The 22,988-nt window shown below is 55.5% G+C and overlaps 1 protein-coding gene across 1 annotated transcript; it reads left to right on the top strand.

Moving 5' to 3' along the window:
- Positions 1-7: 7 nt before the first annotated feature.
- On the top strand, positions 8-22,975 carry PDIA6 (protein disulfide isomerase family A member 6). The gene is made up of 13 exons (XM_062208957.1): positions 8-79; positions 6,305-6,446; positions 10,261-10,318; positions 13,534-13,660; positions 16,435-16,541; positions 17,786-17,916; positions 18,219-18,333; positions 18,675-18,815; positions 19,048-19,132; positions 19,207-19,279; positions 20,240-20,398; positions 21,946-22,042; positions 22,555-22,975. The coding sequence occupies exons 1-13, from the start codon at positions 61-63 to the stop codon at positions 22,621-22,623; spliced, it is 1,323 nt and encodes a 440-aa protein (XP_062064941.1). The 5' UTR covers positions 8-60; the 3' UTR covers positions 22,624-22,975.
- Positions 22,976-22,988: the final 13 nt, after the last annotated feature.

Genomic DNA, 22,988 nt, shown 5'->3' with positions numbered 1-22,988 from the left:
AGGCGGGGGCGCGGCAGAGCTGAGGCGGCGGCGGCAGGGGCGGCAGGGGCGGCGCTCGGCATGGCTGGCCTGGGGCTCGGTAGGCGCGGGCCTGCGGCGGGTGGGCGCGGGCCGGGGAGGCTCGGGAGCGACGTCTTCGGCGCGGCCCCGTGGAGGAGCCGTGGGGCGGCCCGCGGGCGGTGCGGGAGCCGGGCCCGGGCTGCGAGGCGGGAAGGGGCCTCCTCGGGGAGGAGCCGCTGCAGCCCGGCTGGGGCGGGGGCCGGGCCGGGGCCGGGCTCCGCGTGCGCCGGGGCCGGGGCCAGGGCCGGGGCGGGGGGCGGGGGACTGAGGCCGGGCCCGGCTGGGCGTCGGGGGCCGCGGCTCTGCGCCGAGCCCGGCCCTGCACGGAGGGAGCAGCGCCCTCCGGAAGCCGCATCGGGGCTGCTACGAGCGCCTTCCGTGGGGCACGAGCAGGTGGAGGCCGGGCGCCCGGGGCCGTGGGCGAAGCTGAGGTCCGGCCCCGCCCGGGCGCGCAGGCAGCTCTGAGCCCGCGCTGCGCACACCCACGAGCTGGGTGGCCTCCCAGGGTGCAGCACTGTAGGGCTGGAGGTCCCGGGGAGCGGTGAGTTAGTGCGAGGGGAGGAGACGGCGTGTGCGTGTTGTGATCGGGCCAGGGGGCACGGTTTGCGTGTGTTGGCTGCACCCGCGCCGGTGCTGGTCCAGCTCGGGGCGTGGCGCTCTCGCTCACCGGTGTTCCCTCCCGCCAGCAGGTGCGCGGCAGACACGCTGCGGGTGTTGAGTGCACAGCTGAAGCTGCCGTGCTGGAGTGGGCAGCCACGGGCCAAGCCGGCCGCTCCGTGGGTCCCGGGTGGGCCGTGCCCATTGCTCGGGGCTCGGCACCCAGAGCAGTGGTGGGGCTCGGCACCCAGAGCAGTGGTGGGTCCCGGGTGGGCCGTGCCCATTGCGCAGGGCTCGGCACCCAGAGCAGTGGTGGGTCCCGGGTGGGCCGTGCCCATTGCGTGGGGCTCGGCACCCAGAGCAGTGGTGGGTCCCGGGTGGGCCGTGCCCATTGCGCAGGGCTCGGCACCCAGAGCAGTGGTGGGTTCCGGGTGGGCCGTGCCCATTGCCCGGGGCTCGGCACCCAGAGCAGTGGTGGGTCCCGGGGTGGGCCGTGCCCATTGCGCGGGGCTCGGCACCCAGAGCGGTGGTGGGTCCCGGGTGGGCTGTGCCCATTGCCCGGGGCTCGGCACCCAGAGCAGTGGTGGGTCCCGGGTGGGACGTGCCCATTGCGCAGGGCTCGGCACCCAGAGCAGTGGTGGGTCCCAGGTGAGACATGCCCATTGCCCGGGGCTCGGCACCCAGAGCAGTGGTGGGTCCTGGGTGGGCCGTGCCCATTGCCCGGGGTTCGGCACCCAGAGCAATGGTGGGTCCCAGGTGAGACATGCCCATTGCCCGGGGCTCGGCACCCAGAGCAGTGGTGGGTCCTGGGTGGGCCGTGCCCATTGCGTGGGGCTCGGCACCCAGAGCAGTGGCAGTCCTGGGAACAGAGCATTATTAGCCCGCGTGGACCTGCTCTGTGTCGAGTGCTTCTCTGGGGGTTTCGAGGGGGAGTGGCTGTTGGCTGCTTTGACGTCGCCAGAGTGGATGCCTTTCAGGGTAGCTGGGTTCCTAAGTGTGCACGGTGGCGTTGCCTTCTCAGGAGTTGAGGTCGACGTTCTCATCAGATACCGCGTGTGAGGAGCGGGGGCTTTGTGAGAGTTGGGCAGAATTTAAGACTGAAGCCCATCACCACTCCTGCGGAAAAACTAGCCTGAGTCCCTGTGGGGCCCGGCGCCAGTGGTCACGCCAGCCCTGTGGAGAGGAAGCACACCCTGGCGTGGAGGACCCTGGCGCGCCCCCTTGGTGGCTCCGGTCTGCTCCCAGGGACCCGTGGTGGAGACAGCAGCCTTTCTTGCTGTCTGTGGTTGAGAGAGGTGGAAGAACCTAATTCCACTCCCCACCTCTGCCACTGGCCCGTTGAATTCTCCAGGCCTTGGGTTAGAGACATGGGTTACATAACTGTGTCCATTCTAATGATGTGGCCTTAGGCGAGCCGTCCTCGCGGTCTTGGTTTCCTGGCTTATAAACAGGCGTGGGGGTGTCTACCTGACCGCCTTCTCCCGTGGGTTCCTCTGTGAACTGTAAAGCAGGGCCTGGCACGGTCAGCTGAGTGTGGCTGTGTAGTCTCCCACGAGAGTAAACATCCTAGCTTCTGAGTGGTAGACCAGATGTCGAAAAACCTGCACAGCCACGCACACACACCCTGCACGCACCACACACACACCCAGGTAAGGTTCTCAAAGGAAAGGGCCATACTCATTCTTCAGGGCAGGGGAAAGTATGAGAATATTAGACACTGAGCTAATGGCAAAACACAGAAAACATGAAAATTGAGATTGTTAGCATGGTTCCACCATTTAAAATGGTCCCACTGGAAGTAATAACCCATAAATAGTTACTTATATGGAAAATGTCTTTTTTTTTTTGTTTTTTAAGAGTTACTTGAAAGGATTGCAGCTGTTCATTCCCCAAATGGCCCCACAGGGCAGGGCCAGACCGAAGCCAAGAGCCAGGAACTTCCTTTGAGTCTCCCACGTGGGTGCAGGGGCCCAAGAACCTGGGCCATCCTCCACTGCCTTCCCAGGCACATCAGCAGGAAGCTGGATAGGAAGTGGAGCAGCGGGGACCCGAGCCAGGGCCCACATGGGACGCTGCACTGCAGGCGGTGGCTGTATCTCTGTGTGGTAGCGTTGGCCCACTTCTGAAAGTTTTACATTAGGCTCTGTGATCTTTTCGACCCGTAATTAATATGAGAATGTAGTGAGGTTTGTTGATGTTTCTGTGCCTTTATCGAGTCTTGGAAACCAGCGTTCCGTAAGTGCTGCCAGTGGACAGCGTGTTGTCCAGGGTGCAGTCCCGCCCTGCTGGTCCCCCCCACCCTTCCCCACCTCCTCTCTGGGGCTCCCTCTCCCCCGACTCCAGGCGTTTGTTTGTCCCCTGGACTGCATCTGCTGCCTTCCACGCCCATCTTTAAGGAGAAACCGCTCTTACTCCCCACGGAATGCTGGCTGGCACCTGCTCCCCTGGCAGGTTCCCTCCTCCTCTGCCCACCGGCCACTGCCGAGTCTCCCCTCTCCGCCTGCTCGCCAGGGCGCCCAGTGTCATCTCTGTCGTTCAATCCAGTCTCTCCGTCTTCCCACCTCCCTCCCGCTAGCATTGGTCAGTGTGGCCCGGCCCGACACTGCGCTCTGGATAACCCCCCAGGCCATTGTCCACAGCGCAGCTGCACCAGTGCTTCTAGAAAGCAAGTCTGTGCAGCCCGTGTGTGACGACCTCCCGTGGCTTCCCACCCTCTGAGTCCCTCCGTCCCGACAGCGTTGGCCGTGGGTGCGGTTCAGCGCAGTGGATCTGAGTAATGTGGATGTTTGTTCACGCCCATGGCAGACTGAACCATTTTTCTCTGGGGCACTGACTGAGGGCAGCTGGGGAAGAGGAGTCCGAGTTGCTCTGCCCTTCCCGGCTACACGTGGGACTGTGGGTGGGCCGTGGGCTCCTCTGTGTTTCCCCATTTACACGGCTGACCACTCCTGCTTGCTGGTTCATAAGGCTGTGAAAAATCCAGTGGTGCCATGCGTTGGGAAGGGAGCTGAAGACTGGAATTGCCATATGAGGGAAGATTCGGCAGTTAAATGAGCACCGGTGCCCTCCTTCTGGAAGTGTTTACAGGCGGGTCCTCCCCAGATCTTCCGGTTCTACTTGGGAAGCGAGCGTGTGAAAACAGGACTGGGATGGCACTGACACTGCCCTACAGGCATCCCAGACTTGCTTGTGAGTCACTGTATCAACGATTAAAGGAAAAGATACGATCTTCACAAAGCTGAAAAGACATGGATAGACATTTCTTTTTTCTTTTAGATTTATTTATTTATTTATTTGAATGTCAGAGTTACACAGAGAGGGGAGAGGCAGAGAGAGAGAGAGAGGTCTTCCATCTGATGGTTCACTCCCCAATTGGCCACAACATCCGGAGCTGAGCTGATCCGAAGCCAGGAGCTTCTTCCCGGTCTCCCACACGGGTGCAAGGGCTCAAGGACTTGGGCCATCTTCTGCTTTCCCAGGCCATAGCAGAGAGCTGGATCAGAAGTGGAGCAGCCGGGACTTGAACCGGTGCCCATATGGGATGCCGGCACTGCAGGCGGCAGCTTCTCCCGCTACGCCACCGTGCCGGCCCCTAGAAATTTCTTTAAGATCTATTCAATCTAAAAACCAGCATCAGACCAACGGGAAAACATGCTTATTAAAGTCAAGAAAAAGCCAGACATTGCTTTATTTATCATTGTCCTGGACGTAATTAGAAAACATATTTAAAAATGTTAAAGGGGGTAAAATTTTGATAGTATTGCCAACTCAAACTATGAGTTCTTAAAATACTTGTTCAGAACTTGTTTTCCTGTAAGACTGTCAATTGCCTTTAATTCCTTAGAGCGGCCGACAGGAAGACGCTGGATCACAGTGTGGGAGAACCACGCCGTTAACGCTGTGGCAGGCGCAGGCCTGTTTGTCTCGCGGTCAGGACGCCTGCACCCGTGTCAGGGCCTGGCTGCTGCACTGACCCCAGCTCCCGGCTGAGGCGACCCTGGGACGCGGCAGTGTTGTTCCAGGGCTGGGTCTCTGCCACCCTGAGGGAGACTTAGGGCTGAGTTCCTGGCTCCAGGCTTTGGCCTCAGTGCAGCCCCTGCCATTGTGGGCATGTAGGGGTGTTCCTGGCTCCAGGCTTTGGCCTCAGTGCAGCCCCTGCCATTGTGGGCATGTAGGGGTGTTCCTGACTCCAGGCTTCGGCCTCGTGCAGCCCCTGCCACTGTGGGCATGTAGGAGGTGTTCCTGACTCCAGGCTTCGGCCTCGTGCAGCCCCTGCCACTGTGGGCATGTAGGGGTGTTCCTGCAGGTGGGCGCTTACTCGCTGCTTTTATCTCCCTCTCTGCCTCTCAAGAAACTTACACATATACAGTAGACCACATCCTGCTCACGTGAAACTGCTTAGTTTCGTGTCCTTTATTCAGCGACACTGGCGGTGCTTGATAGCGGCTGTGGGTGGTGGTAGACATGAAAATACTTGGGGCCAGTGCCGTGGCGCGGCAGGTAAAGCCACTGCCTCGACACCGGCATCCCATACGGGTGCCAGTTCCAGTCCCAGCTGCTCCGTTGCCAGCCCAGCTCCCTGCTAATGCGCCTGGGAAGGCAACAGAAGGTGGCCCAAGTCCTTAGGCCCCTGCACCCACTTGGAAGACCCAGATGAAGCTCCTGGCTTCTGCCTGGCCCATCCCCAGCTGTTGCAGCCATTTGGGGAGTGAAAGAGCAGATGGAAGCTCACATCTTTCTCTGCCTCTGTGAAGCTCTGCCTTTCACATAAATAAATAAATCATTTTTTAAAAAATAAAGTATATGAGGACAGTACTATTAAAAAATATAAATACTTACAAAAACAGTCACTGCTGGGGCTGGTACTGTGGTGCAGCGGGTTAAAGCCCCAGCCTGCAGTACCAGCATCCCATATGGGCGCCAGTTCGAGTCCTGGCTGCTCCACTTCTGATCCAACTCTCTGCTGTGGCCTGGGAAAGCAGTAGAGATGGCCCAAGTCCTTGGGCTCCTGCACCCACATGGGAGACCCAGAGGAGGCTCCTGGCTTCGGTTCAATGCAGCTCCGGCTATTGTGGCCAACTGGAAAGTGAACCAGCAGATGGAAGACCTCTCTCTCTGGCTCTATCTCTCTTTGTAACTCTTTCAAATAAAATAAATATTTTTTAAAAAGTCATTGCTCTTGGAAAAGTCACGTCCAGTAGGACAGACAAGTGATCGGTTTTTCCCCTCAAAGAAGTGTGCAAATGAGGCACGTGAGTGACACGGCGAGTACAGTGTGGATTGCCCGAGGTCGCGTGACTAGATGCAGCCTCTCTGTTTCCCGGGGCTGTTGTCCATGAGATGACAACGGGAACAGCCCCTCCACGGGGTGACTAAGGATGGAGATGGTAACACGTGAAAAGCTCCAGGAACACTGTGTGGGTCTTTTCCGTCGCAGCTCGGGAAGTGAGGGTGAGGACAGCCTGTTGTCAGCGCTGCCTGGGCCAGTGAGATGCCGGGGCTCGGCTGCAGCCGGGAGGGCAGGGGGCAGGGGGCAGGGCCTCCCTCCGTGTGAGGCCGTGGTCGTGGAGCCCTGGGTGCCAGGTGTCCATGCTGGAGCCGCGAGCACCAGCACTGACCGCGCGTGTGTGTGTGTGTGTTCCTCCAGGGTTGGTGAGCTGCACCTTCTTCCTAGCCGTGAATGGTCTGTATTCCTCTAGCGATGACGTCATCGAGCTCACGCCATCCAATTTCAACAGAGAAGTCATTCAGAGCGACAGTTTGTGGCTCGTAGAATTCTATGCTCCGTGGTAAGTACAATAGAGAAACGGGGGAAACACTAGAGAAAATCTAATTTTATTTAGTCATTTGCTTTGCCTGGCTTTCAGTTTGCTTGAAAAGTAGAAGAGAGATGGGAACCTCCACAAAATGTTGAGTCTGTTAAAGGCCACAAGACTGAGTTGGTGATAAAGGTTGAAGCAGCTAATTGTCATGAGAAAGAAGAAAAAACCTTATTTTTTTTTTTAAAGATTTATTTGTATTTGAAAGGGAAAAGAACAGAGCGAGCGAGCTTCCATCTGCTGGTTCACTCCCTAAATGCACACAGCAGCAAGGACTGGGCCAGGAACTGCACCTGGGTCTCCCACGAAGATTGTAGGTCACGGTCTGCTGGCTTCCCAGGCTCGTTGGCAGGAAGCTGGATCAGAAACAGGGTAGGCAGGACTTGAACCAACACCGCAATACCACTTAACCTGCTGTGCCACAATGCCAGCCCCTAAACCCTTACAGTTTTAAGATCTCTCCTTATGATGAGGTAGTGGGTTAAGGATGGAAAGAACACTAATTTGGGAGCAGGTGTGTGGCACAGCGAGTAAGACAGCCTGCATCCCACATCAGAGAGCCTGGATCTGCTTCCAGTCCAGCTGCCTGCTCGTGCACACCTTGGGAGGCAGTGGTGATGGTCAGCCAAGGACTTGGGTCACTGCCACCCAGTAGGAGACCCACGTTGAGCTGGCTCCTGGCTTTGGCTTGGCTCAGACTGCGTTGTTGCAGGCATTTGTAGATTGAACCTGCAGATGGAAGCACACACATTCTCTTTCTCTCCCTCCTCCCTGCCCTCCCTCCCTCTCTCACCTGCCCCTCAAATTAAAATCTTTCTCTTTTTGAAATGATACCAGACAGCATAATTGAAAAGGCAGAATCTGGATCCACAGGGATGACTGTTGCTGTACTTGGAGTTTCACTTGGTGGTGCTGTGGGTTAGGAAACGTCTGTCTAGAGCAGGCACTTCTAGCCACTTCCTGTGTTTGCAGTCCAGTGAAAGCCTTGGATTCCTCCTCAGAGTAAAGGTTTTGTGTGTATGATGTGCAGCAAGTAGACTCACAAAGGAAAACTAGGGCATGGGAATGTGGTTGTTGAGATACTGAGGTCGATCTTGATGTGCTGAGTATCCCTTATCCAAGGTGGCTGGGGCCAGAGGTGCTTCAATTTGGGGGTTTTGGATTTTGGAATGTTTGCATGGGCTTTGTTGGCTGAACATCCCTAATCCAAAAACCTGACTCTGGGGGGTTTCTGAGAGACTGCACAAGTTTCCAATGTCGGGTTTTCAGGTTAGGGACGCTCACCCTGTACTTCCTACTGAGCAATCAGTACTGGCAGCCGGCTGCAGGCCCAGCCATTGTAATTCTAAAGTTACGTGCAGAAGGGATTATTTTAAAAAAGATTTATTTATTTGAAAGAGTTACAGCGATGGAGAGACATAGGGAGAGAATTCTTCCATCCGCTGGTTCACTCCCCAAGTGGCTGCAACGGCCCAGGCTGGGCCAGGTGGGAGCCAAGAGTTCATCCAGGCCTCCAGCTATGTGCAGGGGCTCAAGCACTTGGGCCGTCTTCCGCTGCCATGCCAGGTGCATTAGCAGGGAGCTGGGTCAGAAGTGGAGCAGCTGGGACAGGAACCAGCATCCACATGAGATGCCTGCCTCGCAGGCGGCGGCTCTACCTGCTGTGCCACAACGCTGGCCACGTAAGTGATCTTTAACGATATCCCCGGTGGTCTTGATGGCGATCGGAGAAAGTTGTGATTTTTTTTTTTTAGTGCTAACCAACTATAGAATACTGTTTAGAGTCATAATTGAAAGCAATCCTAAATTTCAGTTACAGGTTAGTGAAATTAAGGGATTTCCCCCCAATCAAGGTCTTAAATGTTTAGCCACCAGTGCCAGGGGAATTTGGCCTGCATGTGGTCCAAGTCAGGGCTTGTGTTGACACGGCATTATGATCTGCTTGTACCTTCCCTTGACTCTCGGAGTGAGGGGTGTGAGCTGTCATGGCGGCTTAAAACTGGAGTCCTCTTTTCATAGATAAACTCGATTTAAGGGGCGCAAAGCTCTGTAAAAATTACGATCGGGATTCTAAGCATCCCCAGGGCAACAAAATATACTGTGCATAAACAGGTGAAAGCGGCGTTCCCCACGTGTCCCTGAAAGGTCTGGCCTGCTGGTTTCTGTTGGGGGTGTGGGGACTTCGTGGGGACTGGGAACGCCAGCACTGGCGCTGGGTGGCCGTGGGATACGCGGTAAGTTTCTTCTCTGCCTCCATTTCATCTTCTGTAAAATGGAAATGATGATGCCGTCTTCAGTGTTCTGCCAGCTAAACAAAGTCTACACAAAGTGTTCATCTTGGTGCCGGCACACGTTACTTGCTTGTTAGGTCCTTAGAGACCTAATTAGAAGAGAGTTTGCTTGGTTTAAAAAAAAAAAAAAGCATTGGGCCCCATGTTGTGGTGAAGCGGGTAAAGCTGCCGCCTGCAACGCTGGCATCCCGTACGGGCGCTGGTTCAAGACCCAGCTGCTCCAGTTCCAATCCAGCTCCCTACTAATGGCCTAGGAAAGCAGCAGAAGATGGCCCGAGTGCTTGGGCCCCTGCATCCACATGGGAGACTCTGATGAAGCTCCAGTCCCAGCCATTGTGGCCATTTGGGGAGTGAACCAGCATGTGGATGGTCAGTCTCTGTGGCCCCTCCTCCCCACCCCCCTGTAGCTCTTCCTTTCAAATAAATTAAATGAATCGAGTTACCTATGAACAAGTGAACTGTGGTATTTGCATATGATGGATGTTGACGTCATGACAATAAACACCTTGATGAATGTCAGAAACGTAATAAGGGTGTGACCAAAGGATAGGATGTGTGATTTTTCACAGTTTAAGTACTAGGACCTTACAGGATTAAGTTTTTCTTTGTGTTCTTGTCTCCCCTCCCTCCCTGTCAGGCACACCTGCTGTCTACCACATACATGCACACACACACACCAGTGGCTCACAACTTGTTAGGCTTCTAACTCGGATTTGTCGAACTGCCAAGGGGTGTTCAGATATAAACACAGGAGACGTAGGCTAGATGCATTGTCCATGAAGTGAAAAGGGCCGTTTACATCAGGGGATCTCAGACCTTATAGGTCTCAGATCAGTGGTAGAACTTCCGGAATGCACATTCCGGGACAGGTGTTGAGTCTAGCAGTTAAGATCCCTGCAGCCCACACTGGAGAACCTGTTCTCCAGTTCTGAGCTCTGAGTTCAGTTCTGCTGACGCAGGCTCTAGGGGGCAGTGGATGATGGGTCAGGTGGCGGGTTGCTGCCCCCACAGGGAGTCTTGGGTTGAGTTCCTGGCTTCCAGCTTAAGCTCCCCCCAACCATTGCAGGCACTTGGTATTACCCAGCTAGTGGGAGATTTATCTATATATCTGTCTGTCTTTCTCAAGTAATAAATTCAGGTTCCTTCTCCAGGAGCTCTGGTTTCTTGGGATCCAGGAACCTGCTTTTTGCCTTCCATAAGCTCCACGCATTGAGGCGACTGGACCTGACACGTGGAAGGGGAGTGTTCAGTTAGAGTTATGGCTCACAGTTTATTTTAGCTTGTAAACAGGATTTAATGGGTCAGTGATTGGAAGCTTATCTATTAGGATGCTGTGAAAAGCGTTGGTCATCAGTAGTACGGTGCCCCTGGGGCCCTGAGGTGTTTCATTTGTGCCTGACCTCCTTTAGATGCAGGAGGCCACAGTGTGCCTGTTAGAAACTGCAGAGAGCAGTCTTCAGTTTTCACCTTCTTTGTGTTTTCTCCCCCACAAGGTGTGGCCACTGCCAGCGGTTAACGCCCGAGTGGAAGAAAGCAGCCAGTGCCTTAAAGGTGAGTCTGACCTGTTGGCACCCCGCCGCTCAGCAGGTGCGCAGGGGTGGCCGTGGACGTAAGAAGCTGACTGCCTCGTAGGGTTGAAAACACCGTTCTGTTGCTGACAACTTGTAGGGAACGTGGGCAGAATATCTATTTTATTTTATTTTACTTTGACTGATTTGTTTGAGAAGCAGAGAGCATGCTCCCATTGGCTGGTTCACTCTTCAGATGCCCACAACACGTTGGAGGCTGCACTCACGGGGGAGGGGTCCAACCACTGGCGCCTTCACAGTCTCCCAGGTCCACATAAGCAGGAAGGTGGGGTCAGGAGCCAGAGCTGGGTCTTTTTTTTTTTTTTTTTTTAAAGAAAATTTGTATTTAATAAATATAAATTCCATAGGTACAGCTTTTGGATTATACCAGTTCTTCCCCCCATAACCACCTTCCCACCCCCACTCCCACCCCATCTCCTATTCTCTCTCCCATTCTTCATTAAGATTCATCTTTAATTATATACAGAAGATCAACTCTATACTGTATAAAGATTTCAACAGTTTGCACCCACACAGACACACAAAGTATAAAGTTCTGTTTGAGAACTAGTTTTACCATTAATTCTCACAACACATTAAGGACAGAGGGCCTACATGGGGAGTAAGTGTACAGTGACTCCTGTTGTTGATTTAGCAATTGAAACTCTTATTTATTATGTTAGTAATCACCCGAGGCTCTTGTCATGAGCTGCCAAGGCTACGGAAGCCTCTTGAGTTCACATACTCCAACATTATTTATAAAGGGTCATAATCAAAGTGGAAGTTCTCTCTTCCTTTCAGAGAAAGGTGCCGCCTTCTATGATGGCCTCTTCTTTCCACTGGGATCTCACTCACAGAGATCTTTCATACAGGTCATTTTTTGCCACAGTGTCTTGGCTTTCCAGGCCTGAAATACTCTCATGGGCTTTTTAGCCAGATCTGAATGCCTTGAGGGCTGATTCTGAGGCCAGAATGCTGTTTTGGGCATTTGTCATTCTGTGAGTCTGCTGTGCGTCCCGCTTCCCATGTTGGATCATTCTCTCCTTTTTAATTCTATCGTTATTAGCAGACGCTGGTCTTATTTATGTGATCCCTTTGACTCTTAGTCTATCTTTATGATCAGTTATACACTTAAACTGATCACTTTAACCAGTGAGATGGCATTGGCACCTGCCAACTTAATGGGATTTGGAGTCCCATGGAAAGTTTTTAGCTTTAGCCTTAGGGGTAAGTCTGAGGGAATGTGTGCTGAACTGTACATCTCCTCCCTCTTTTATTCCCACTTTTACTTTTTACAGGGATCAATTTTCAATTGGATTTAAATACCTAAGAATAATTCTGTGTTAAGAGTTCAACCAATGGTATTAGGTAGAAAAAAGAAATAGTAAAAAGAATAAAATAGTAAGCTGTTCCTTGACAGTCAAGACAAGGGCTGATCAAGTCATTACTTCTCATAGTGTCCATTTCACTTCTACAGGTTTCCTTTTAGGTGCTCAGTTGTCAAAGATCAGGGAGAACATATGATATTTGTCCCTTTGGGACTGGCTTATTTCACTCAGCATGATGTTTTCCAGATTCATCCATTTTGTTGCAAATGACCGGATTTTCTTTTCTTTTTTTACCGCTATGTAGTATTCCATAGATACCGCTTCTCAGCCTTTTGGCTAAGATCAAGTGTAGTGTTCCATAGAGTACATATCCCATAACTCTTTATCCAGTCTTCTGTTGATGGGCATTTAGGTTGATTCCATGTCTTAGCTATTGTGAATTGAGCTGCAATGTCTGAGGTGCAGACAGCTCTTTTATTTGTTGATTTCATTTCCCAGTAGTGGATTAGGGTACCTTTTCCCCACATCCTTGCCAGAGCTGGGTCTCAGACCCACTCCTGTGTGTACCATAGCTGTTTTTTTTTTTTTTTTTTTTAAGACAGAGTGGACAGTGAGAGAGAGAGAGACAGAGAGAAAGGTCTGCCTTTTGCCGTTGGTTCACCCTCCAATGGCCACCGCGGCTGGCGCGCTCCAGCCGGCGCACCACGCTGATCTGATGGCAGGAGCCAGGTGCTTCTCCTGGTCTCCCATGGGATACAGGGACCAAGCACCTGGGCCATCCTCCACTGCACTCCCTGGGCACAGCAGAGAGTTGGCCTGGAAGAGGGGCAACCGGGACAGAATCCGGCGCCCCAACCGGGATTAGAACCCGGGGTGCCGGCACCACAAGGCGGAGGATTAGCCTATTGAGCCGCGGCGCCGGCCTCCATAGCTGTCTTTACTAGGCTGCCTCTACACCTGCCTCTACAGTTTAATTTTTTTTTTAAAGATTTTATTTTATTTATTTATTTGACAGGTAGAGTTACAGATAGTGAGAGAGACAGAGAGAAAGGTCCTCCTTCCTTTGGTTCACTCCCCAAATGGCTGCAACGGCCAGAGCTTCGCCGATCCGAAGCCAGGAGCCAGGTGCTTCCTCCTGGTCCCCCATACAAGTGCAGAGGCCCAAGCACTTGGGCCATCCTCCACTGCCTTCCCAGGCCACAGCAGAGAGCTGGCCTGGAAGAGGAGCAACCGGGACAGAACCCAGCGCCCATATGGGATGCCGGTGCTGCAGGCGGAGGATTAACCTAATGCGCCACGGTGCTGGCCCCTGCAGTTTAATTTTCATGTCGCTTATTTCTGCACATTGTGTTTCCTGGGAAATGTCCGAACCGGAGTTGGGTCTGCGGGTTCTGGGGCGGCAGACTTTCTGTGAAGAGTGTCTGGTTCCAAGGCCGACGCCCTCACAGAACCTGTGTCGACTTCACCTGCCTTTTATTGCCTTTACTACATGGATTTGATGATGGATTCATATCTGATCTTGTTCCAGTGTTTGGCACCGTGGTTAAGTTGCCAGCTGAGACAGGCGCATCCCCGATCAGAGCGCCTGGTCAGGCCCGGCGCGTCCCCCTCCAGCTGGTTCCTGCTGATGCACGCCCTGGGAGGCAGCAAGGATGGCTCCAGTATTTGGGTCCCTGCCACCATGTCAGAGACCCGGCTCGGCTTTGGCTTGGCCCAGCCCCAACTCTGGGGGGCATGTGAGGGGTGAACCAGCAGATGAAAAAAAGTCTTTCCTTTGTGTTTCTCTGCCTTTCAAATAAAACATTAACCTTTTTAAAAAGGTAAAGGTAAAAAAGCAAACAGAACTAGCTACTTCTTCGTTTTTCCACAGGATGTGGTGAAAGTCGGTGCAGTTGATGCCGACAAGCACCAGGCCCTGGGAGGTCAGTATGGGGTGCAGGGCTTTCCGACCATCAAGATTTTTGGCTCCAACAAGAACAGACCAGAAGATTATCAGGGTGAGTGCTTCCCCGACTCCTCCATTGCCCTGGTGAGCCAGAACCCAGGATTTATACCTTGGTAGCACTCTGGTCCACAAGCTCCACAGCCTTTTTGTGCCTGAATTTCCTTAAATGGAATTTCTATAAATTGTATGGTGAGACCCTTACCCCATCTTGAATTCTGAAAGATTTTTTTTTAAAGATTTACTTTTGTTTATTTGAAAGAGCGACAGAGAAAGCTCCTCCATCCCCTGGCTCACTCCACAAACAGCCACAACAGCCAGTGCTGGGCCCAGCCATGGTTAAGAGCCCATGGAGCTGGCGCTGTGGTGCAGTGGGTTACAGCCCCAGCCTGCGGCGCCAGCCTCCCATATGGGCGCCGGTTCGAGTCCCGGCTGCTGCTCTTCTGATCCAGCTCTCTGCTATGGCCTGGGAAAGCAGCGGAAGATGGGCCAGGTCCTTAGGCCCCTGGACCCACATGGGAGACCCGGAAGAAGCTCCTGGCTTCGGATCTGCTCAGCTCTGGCCATTGCGGTCATTTGGGGAGTGAACTAGCAGAATGGAATATCTCTCTCTCTCTGGCTTTACCTCTCTCTGTAAGTCTTGTCTTTCAAATAAATAAAATAATTCTTTAAAAACAAACAGAAAAAAAAAAAAAAAACGAAGAACCAGGAATTCCATCCCAGTCTCCTACCTGGGTGGCAGGGGTCCAAGTACTTTGGCTGTCTTCCACTGCCTTCCCAGGCACCTTGGCGGAAGTTGGACTGGAGATAGAGCAGCTAGGACTAAAACTAGGGCTGCGACGTGGGATGCCGGTGTGGCAGGCGGCTTGAGCTGCTCTGCCGCAGTCCTGAGGGTTAACGGCGCCGTCCTTCATTCTCCCCAGGCCTATGCTGCCTTGGCTCTGTGGAGCGGTCGGTGTTCTGTGCCACCCTCTTGTCTTTCTCACTCTTATTAATATTTCATGATGGTCAAAACTGATCTCACTCAGCTCTCCTTCCTTTGCTGTTACAAGAAGGATCTAGCATGGCAACGTGAAAGAGAAGGCCCAGAGACTTGCAAGTTAAACCATCTAGTTGGAGAGGGAAAGACAGGCAGATCTGCCATCTGCTGGTGTACTGCCCAGATGGCAGCAAAGGCCAGGCTGGACCCGGCTGAAGCCAGGAGCCAGGGGCTCCTTCCAGGTCTCCCATGTGACTGGCAGGGGCCCAGGCACTTGCACCACGTTCCACTGCTTTCCTAGGCCCTCAGCAGGGAGCTGGATGAAGATGGAGCAGCTGGGACTCGAACCGGCGTCACTGTGCGCTGGCTGCGGTTGCTTTTGCACTCGGCAGAGCTGTGTGGTGGCCGTGGACGGAGAGGCCCCCGGAGCGGAAAATAGCTCCATCTGGCCCTTTGCAGAGAAGCACGTCCAGCCACCGTCCTGAGTGGGAAGACGCTGGCTTTCCCGGGGCAGCTCCCAGTTCGGCATGTTTCCTGATAGACTGGTTCAGAGGGCGGTGGTATCGGAAGGAGCCAGGGCAGGATGGCCTGCCCTCGTGTGTGGTCCAGGCCCGCCCAGGATGCCGTCCGTGTTGCTGTGTGGTCCCCCAGCGAGGGTTCCTGCCCACTGGATGTGGGAGCAAACCCCTGTTAGTTCTCTCATACAGTCAGACCCATGGAAAAGCTTGATTGTAAGTCAGAAAAGCCGTGAGAGACTGCAGGACAGTTACAACAAGTGTACTACAGTAAAGGCTACGTGAATGTGGGCTCTTCACACACAGTCAAGGCGGATGTTGATATTCAGACCTCGGGTAAGTGGAATGGCAGGGTTACGGAGAGAGCGGTCTTCCATCTGCCGGTTCACTCCCCAGATGGCTGCTACCAGCCAGGACTGGGCAGCCCAAAGCCAGGAGCTTCATCCGGGTCTCCTGCACGGGTGGCAGGGGCCCAAGCATTGGGGCCATCTTCTGCTTTCCCAGGCACATTAGCAGGGAGCGCAGTCAGAAGTGGAGCAGTGAGGACTTGAGCCAGTGCCCATATGGGATGCCAGCATTCGGGGCAGCTTAACCTGCTGCACCACAGTGCCTGCCCCATTGGTCATTGAATTTTTAATTTTATTTAGTTGAAAGGCAAAGTTGTAGAGACAGAGCGATTTTCCATCTGCTGGTTCACTCCCCAAATGGCCGCAATGGCCATGGCTGGGCCAGGAGCCAGGAGCTTTTCCAGGATCTCCCACCTGGGTGCAGGGGCCCAAAGACTTGGGCCATCTTCCACTGCTTTTCCAGGCCATTAGCAGGGAGCTGGATTGGGAGTGAGCAGCCGGGACTCTTAACTGGCACCTATTTAGAATGCTGGCACTGCGGGCGGTACCTTAGCCCACGATGCCACAGCGCCAGACCCAGGTCTGTGCATTTTAATACAGGTTTGTTACTTCCTACATTAGGATTAAATTCAGTTTAGCAATGTTTTCAGCAAGAAGCAAAAAGAGGGAGAAAGCTGTCACTTGGGCTGCTTGCGTCTCAGTGCCTGGGTTTGAGTCCTGGCCGCCCTCTGCACACCTCCCCGCCAGTGCACGTGCTGGGAGACAAGTGGTGGCCTGGACAGCTGCGTCCTACCAGCTGTAGATTGCAGCGCACACGCAGCCTTGGGAAGTGCTCCAGGGTGAACACTTGTGTTGCTGCAGGTGTTCAACCTCGGGTGAGCCGGTCAGAGCTCTGGAAATGTGAGTCTGCAGAGCCCGAGATGGGCGCGCAGGCTGCAGGCTGCGCTGGGGCTGCCTGCCTCGCCTGACCTCCCTTTCCGCCCTGCAGGGGGCAGGACCGGCGAGGCGATCGTGGACGCCGCGCTCAGTGCCCTGCGCCAGCTTGTGAAGGACCGCCTCGGGGGCAGGAGTGGCGGCCACAGCTCCGGAAGACAGGTGAGGCCTGAGGGCCACTGTGCAGTCTGGGAGAAGTTGTCAAGTTTAACGTAAACCGGTGAACTCTCCACCAAAAGATAGAAGGTGTCAGGGCCCTCGATCCCACAGGGAGTCGGCCGGCAGCGTGCGAGCGTGGTCGCCGCAGGATCACCGTTGCCATAGCCGGTTTGCCAGGACTGCAGTTCAGGCTGCGATGGGCTCCCTCTGCCAGGGCCGAAACGAGGGTTTGCACTGCAGAGAGCGACGGGGCTCCAGGTCACAAGAGCTGGGATCGGGATTCCAGAGGGGAGGCGGATGGCGCACCTCTGCTCCAGGTGACTGGGCAAACCGCGATGGAGCTTGGACGAGCTCTGCTTTGTGTGTGCGGCAGTCAGGAAATTGTACATAGTGGACAGGGAAGGAGAAGCGTGTTATTTATTTGTATTGATTTGAAAGACCGCTCCCATCCCCCAAACACACACTGCGAGCAAGGCTGGACCGGGGTGATCCGAGGAGATGGGAATGCAACCTGGGTCTCCCGTGTGGGTGGCAGGAGCCTAAATGACTTGTGTTGTCACCACGGTCCTCCGGAGTTCGCGTTAGCAGGAAATGAGTCAGAAGCCAGGGCCAGGAATTAAACACAGACCCTCCAGGACATGTGGTACAGGCCCCCTGACCAGCAGACCGAGTGCCTGGTACAGGCCCCCTGACCACCAGACCGAGTGCCTGGTACAGGCCCCCTGACCACCAGACCGAGTGCCTGGTGCAGGCCTCCTGACCACCGGACCGAGTGCCTGGTGCAGGCCTCCTGACCACCGGACCGAGTGCCTGGTGCAGGCCTCCTGACCACCGGACCGAGTGCCTGTTCCTGCATTGGTGTTTTAGATGCCCGGATACGGGTCATGTAGCTTAACCGTGATGCCTGTATTTTACAGAAAAGGCGTTAGAGTACAGGCCTACATAGAATGGTCTGACTCTCCCCTAGCGGGCAGGAAAACTCGCTGTTTTATAGACAGCTCACCCAAAGACTGCGTGCTCCTGCCTTTTTTACAAAACTTAGATGTGGAATGCATTCACGCGCCTCGCCCCTGCCCCACGCAGAGCTTATGTTAAGGATGCCCTCAATTTGGAAAAGTTTTCCTATTGCAGTCACAAAAGAAAAGCTGAAAACTTCCTTATAACGTACAGGCTGTATACAGGTGTATAGACTAGAGAGGGTTGTTTCGGGCCGCGTTGTCGTGTGACATCTAATGTCCTAATGACAGGGCAGAGGCGACAGTTCGAGTAAGAAGGATGTGATTGAGCTGACGGACGACAGCTTTGATGAGAACGTCCTCGACAGCGACGACATCTGGATGGTTGAGTTTTACGCTCCTTGGTGTGGACACTGCAAAAAGTGAGTGCTTTCTCGAGTCGGCTGTGTAGCCCGTGCTTTAGTCCCTGCTCTGCGCGTTCTGGAAGACCTCCTCCAGAGAACTGACCGATGGACGCTGAACACCAGCGGGCAGGCAGCAGCTTCCCGGTCGTGGGTGCAGAGATGAGCGGGGCTGGCGTGTCCGGTCTGGGAAGGGCCGGGGTGCCATGGTTCTGCTCGAGCCGCATGCCGTCGCTTCTGGCGAGACACCACTGGCACAGGCCCGTGGCAGTGTCCACGCTGCTGGGTGGAGTGCACGCTTCAATGCAGGTGTTTTTCTGTAGCCTCGAGCCAGAGTGGGCCGCCGCAGCCACCGAGGTCAAAGAGCAGACGAAAGGGAAAGTGAAGCTGGCGGCCGTGGACGCCACCGTCAACCAGCTGCTGTCGAGCAGATACGGGGTGAGTGCACACGCCAGGCTCCTCTGCCGTCCATAGAGCAGGCCCGTGAGGCAGGAGGAGAGGTGGCCGCCCCTCCTGGGAGAGAGCGGAAGCCAGTCCAGTACGTCGGGACTGGGGTCTGGGCGCTCTTCAGTACCAGACTTCTCCCCCGTGAGGGCTGGGCTGTGTCCTGAGCACGCGCCTTGTGTTAGCTCCACGCCCAGCCCAGCGACAGGGCGCCCTGGGGAACACGCGATCCAGCCTGGGCAGGAATTGTCGTCCACTGCTACGCGGCGGTCCTGGCAGCCATGAAGATTGTGTTGTTTTTAAGTTGATGTTTTTACCCTAATTTTTTTTACTAGATTCGAGGATTTCCTACAATCAAGATATTTCAGAAAGGCGAGTCTCCTGTGGACTACGACGGTGGGAGGACGCGGTCCGACATAGTGTCCCGGGCCCTGGATCTGTTCTCCGACAACGCCCCGCCCCCGGAGCTGCTGGAGGTGAGCACCTTGGCCCTGGGCAGCCAGGAGGATCCTCCTCCTACGGGGGCAGAGCCGGCTGGGCACAGCCAGTGTGGCCGACAGACTGCGCGCGTGTGCCTCCACCCCACCAGGCACGGCTTCTCCCCGGGCAGCACTGCTGTGTCCGGAGGGGAAGCCGGCTCTGGGAGGGTCTGTGTGCAGGGGCACTGGGGGCCAGCGGCCTCAGCTGGGCTTGTCTTGGGCCCTGCAGATCATCAACGAGGACGTGGCCAAGAGGGCGTGTGAGGAACACCAGCTGTGCATCGTGGCCGTGCTGCCACACATCCTTGACACAGGTGAGAGCGGCGCAGCCTCCCCCGGCTGCTCCCTGATGCCTGCCTTACCTCACCTGCGAAATTCTCTCAATCAGGAGCTGCAGGCAGGAATTCGTATTTGGATGTTCTTCTGAAGTTGGCCGATAAATACAAAAAGAAAATGTGGGGGTGAGTAGCTGGGCTTCCCAGAAGTCTCGGGGCCACGTGGATGCGAGGGCGTGAGGCTGCCGGGGAGCGCGCTCCGTGTTGTCTGCGGGATGTGGCCTTGGGGGCTATGCCTGTGTTTTAACTCGGGTGTGACGTGACTTCGTCCTGGAGGAAGAGAGCATGTGGACTGTTTATGAGCTGCTCGGCACCAGTGTTCAGAGGGGTCATTTTAGTTGGTGGGCGGGCTTCCAGGCCAGCAAGCCAGAGCTTCCTTTGTAGTGTGGCCAACTCTAGGACAGCTTTGACGGCTAGAGAACAAGGAAGAAGGGTGGCTCCTGACTCACCTCTGGGTGTGGGCTGGATCCCTCTGTCTCCATCCCCGACCTCCACCGCCTCCCCGGGCACCAGGGGGAAAGCCGTGCCTCTCACCTGGCCTCACTGCTCCATTAGTTCAACACATATTTATCAAATTCCTTCCACACACAGGAGTACGCAGAGCAAGCCAGATGCCTCTGGTGGGACGTGAGGTAAAAGCCAGGGAAAAGTCCTGCAGGTTTAGTGGACAGCGTTTTGGGGGCTGGGGCCGGCACAGCCTCTCCTCCACCTGTCCTGGAGTACAGATGTGCAGGCCGTGGACAGCTCCGGGCCCAAGTGAGGACCCGGCTGCCGTGGACACTCCGGGCCCGAGTGAGGACCTGGCTGTGCGGACAGCTCCGGGCCCCAGTGAAGACCTGGCTCCGAGGACAGCTCCGGGCCCGAGTGAGGACGTGGCTGCTGCGGACAGCTCCGGGCCCGAGTGAGGACCCGGCTGCCGCAGAGTGCGCCTCAACTGCGTTCTCACAGCCGCACTTGGCTTTTCTTTCTGTGTTCGTTCCATTCCACAAAGTTTAGGAGCTGCCATTTCTTGTCCTGCAGCCCTACAGTTAGATTCCAGCTAATGTGAAAGATGTCTGTGCCCTGAACACCCGCCTGCTTTCCTAGGTGGCTGTGGACAGAAGCTGGGGCGCAGGCGGAGCTGGAGTCGGCGCTGGGCATCGGCGGGTTCGGGTACCCTGCCATGGCAGCCATCAACGCGCGCAAGATGAAGTTCGCTCTGCTCAAAGGGTCTTTCAGCGAGCAGGGCATTAACGAGTTTCTCAGGTGATTCTGCTCGCTGGCTCGGGGTGGTGTGGGGCTTGGAACCAGGTGTGCATCAGCTGGGCAGTGTGTGCAGTCGCACATTTGAAACTAGAGAATTTGAGCTCTTGAATCAGCTCTTCTGGGGAGATACCCCGCACAGCAGGTGCCCTCAGACCGCCCTGCTGGCCACTGTGTGGCCCCGGCCCCGTCCAGTTCTCAGCCTGTCCCCCCCGTTCTGTCCAGCGTGCTATGTGATGCTGAACTCGGGTGACACGGTTGCCATTTCCAGGCACGTTACTTGGAAATGGGCATCTTAGGTTACCCCCACGGTGCACAGACGACACAGTGGCTTCCCAGACCCAGCTTCTAGAGCCCTCGGTCCTACTCCGCATACCCTGGGATGGACCTAACCCTGCTGGGCAAACACAGGCACTGACTGACCTCATGAGATTCTGGGCCCCAGGCCTCGCTTTCTTCCTCGGTCATCTCTGCTGCTGTGCCAGCCTTCCTGCCTGGCACGCAGCCGGGGACTGGACCGTGCAGGCCTGAGGGGCGCCGAGAGGGCAGCATCGTCAGCCTGTGGGAACAGACCCTGGCCCGTCCCTCCCCGCACCTCTGCCCTCTGGTTTGATGAGAGCCAGTCTCCTGGAGGGAACTTGGAGACTGGGAAGTGGAAGCTGGCAGACGGACAGGATCTGGGGCTGCTGTCAGCCATCACTTAGAGTTGATAAAATGACATCAAAGCATTTGTTTTAGGAAAAATGTAAACTAAAAAGAGACTGAGTGTTGTAACAAAGGGGTCTAAAGTAACAAGGTTTCTTTTTTTTGTTTTTTTTTTAAAGACAGCCATTAAATAAACAGCATGGAGACTTTCAAATATGTACAGAGTAGACCAGGCTGACGGCTTCTGTGCCTGTGTGGTTGACGGCCGGTGCCCACTAGTGGCCAGACTTTGTCCACCCACTGCTCTGGCCGTGTTTATAAAGCAAGTCCCGTTCTAGCTCCTCTGTAGATGTGTCCACAGGTGTCTGGTAAAAGCTTTCAACAACAGGACATCGTGCCTAGGAAGCTGGCTGAGATGTCACCCATCCCGTATTTTTATGTAGAGTTCACCTCCCAGTGGGCACGCGTTGGGACTGCTGAATGTTTACCGGTGTTTGCATGGAGTAGTCTGGTGCCTGCTAAGGTTGCGAGAGTCCGAGTTCTGCTTCAGCCCAAAGCAGGGTGTTCAGGACTTGGATCCACACGAATCCCATGGACTTGCTTATTCCGGCTTCAGTGACTTACGTTTCTGGGGGTTGTTTGATGAACCCCACGGACTTGCCCCAGTAGAGTTTTTGGCTTTGGTCACGGGCCGCGGTGTTTTTCAAGGCCGACTGTGGTGCCCTCAGGCCGCGTGCCCACACTTGGGAACACTGACGGCGCTGCTGTGCGAGGAGAGTCTGGGAGATGCATGGGCGGCCATGCTCGCGCAGTGAGCCCTCTGCTGAGCCCCCTCACTGGGAGCGACTGGCTTGTCGGGAGGCATCGGCCGTCCATCGTGAACGTTGTTTCCTCTTTCCCCCCAGGGAGCTGTCCTTCGGGCGTGGCTCCACCGCTCCTGTGGGAGGCGGGGTCTTCCCTGCCATCAGTGTGCGAGATCCGTGGGACGGCCAAGATGGCGTGGTGAGTGCTGGGAGGCTGCACGGCGGGGTGGGCGGCCTGCCTTGCTGTCCTGCGCCGGGGACCCCTGCCCTCCCGGGCCTCTGCAGGGATCCTTCCCTGAGGCACTGCCCTCTTGCCTGGAAGGGCACCGCATGGCGCTGGATTTCCCCGACGCACATCCAAGATGAACTTCCGTAGAGGTTACCTTCCCCATCGTCCTCCCAGGGCAGCGTTCAGCCAGGCGTGCGCTGGCTCTTCTCTGGGGAAAGGCAAAGCTGTAGCATTCGCTTCTGTGCGGGTCTGCCCCGCTGCCCACAGGATGGCCCTCGGCTTTCCGTTCAAAGGTGGCGGTGATGTGTGCTCACGTCAGGACGCACCTGCCCTTAGCTCTCCATCTGTAACAGCAGGTGCAGGACGCGGGAGACTGGCTCGTCACCGGGAGTCTTTCGGGAGCTCCCGGGACGCCGGGGGGGGGGGGGGGTGCGTCCCGGGGTGCCCCCACCTGCGGGGCTGACAGCAGCTTCTGTCCCCAGCTGCCCGTGGAGGACGACATTGACCTCAGTGACGTGGAGCTCGACGACTTGGAGAAAGACGAGCTGTGAGGCGGCGCGGCGGCTCCGGGCGCTTCCTCGTCTTGGGAGCAGCAGCGAAGGGCGCCCTCCCCAGGTGGCTCCGCCAGGGGCCCCTCCCAGGAAGTGGCTCTGGAGGGCCATTGCAAACACTGCACCAGTGAACTTTGCGTCTCGAGAAACACGGAGAAATTCTATGAATTGCTGTAGCCAGTGAAGGGTTGTGTGCTGCCACGTCACGTCGAGGACAACAGGGCTGTCGCCCCGTCCCTCCCCGACTGCTGCTGGGATGTCTTGGAGGCCGTTTCCTACACAGAGGGTTTTTTTAAATGTGATTCCTTCATTTGAATATTAATGGCTTTTTCCATTAAAGAATAAAACAATATTTTGGACAGTGC

This window comes from Lepus europaeus, chromosome 13, assembly GCF_033115175.1.
Source record: "Lepus europaeus isolate LE1 chromosome 13, mLepTim1.pri, whole genome shotgun sequence".
Taxonomy (NCBI): Eukaryota; Metazoa; Chordata; class Mammalia; order Lagomorpha; family Leporidae; genus Lepus; species Lepus europaeus.
The sequence above is the reverse complement of the archived record's forward strand: the minus strand, read 5'-3'. Positions and strand labels throughout refer to the sequence as shown.

Coding starts and splice junctions, on each gene's coding strand:
- PDIA6 (XM_062208957.1), top strand. Junction 18,334..18,674: donor TGCTGTCGAGCAGATACGGG/GTGAGTGCACAC, acceptor TTTTTTTACTAG/ATTCGAGGATTTCCTACAAT. Junction 19,280..20,239: donor TACAAAAAGAAAATGTGGGG/GTGAGTAGCTGG, acceptor CTGCTTTCCTAG/GTGGCTGTGGACAGAAGCTG.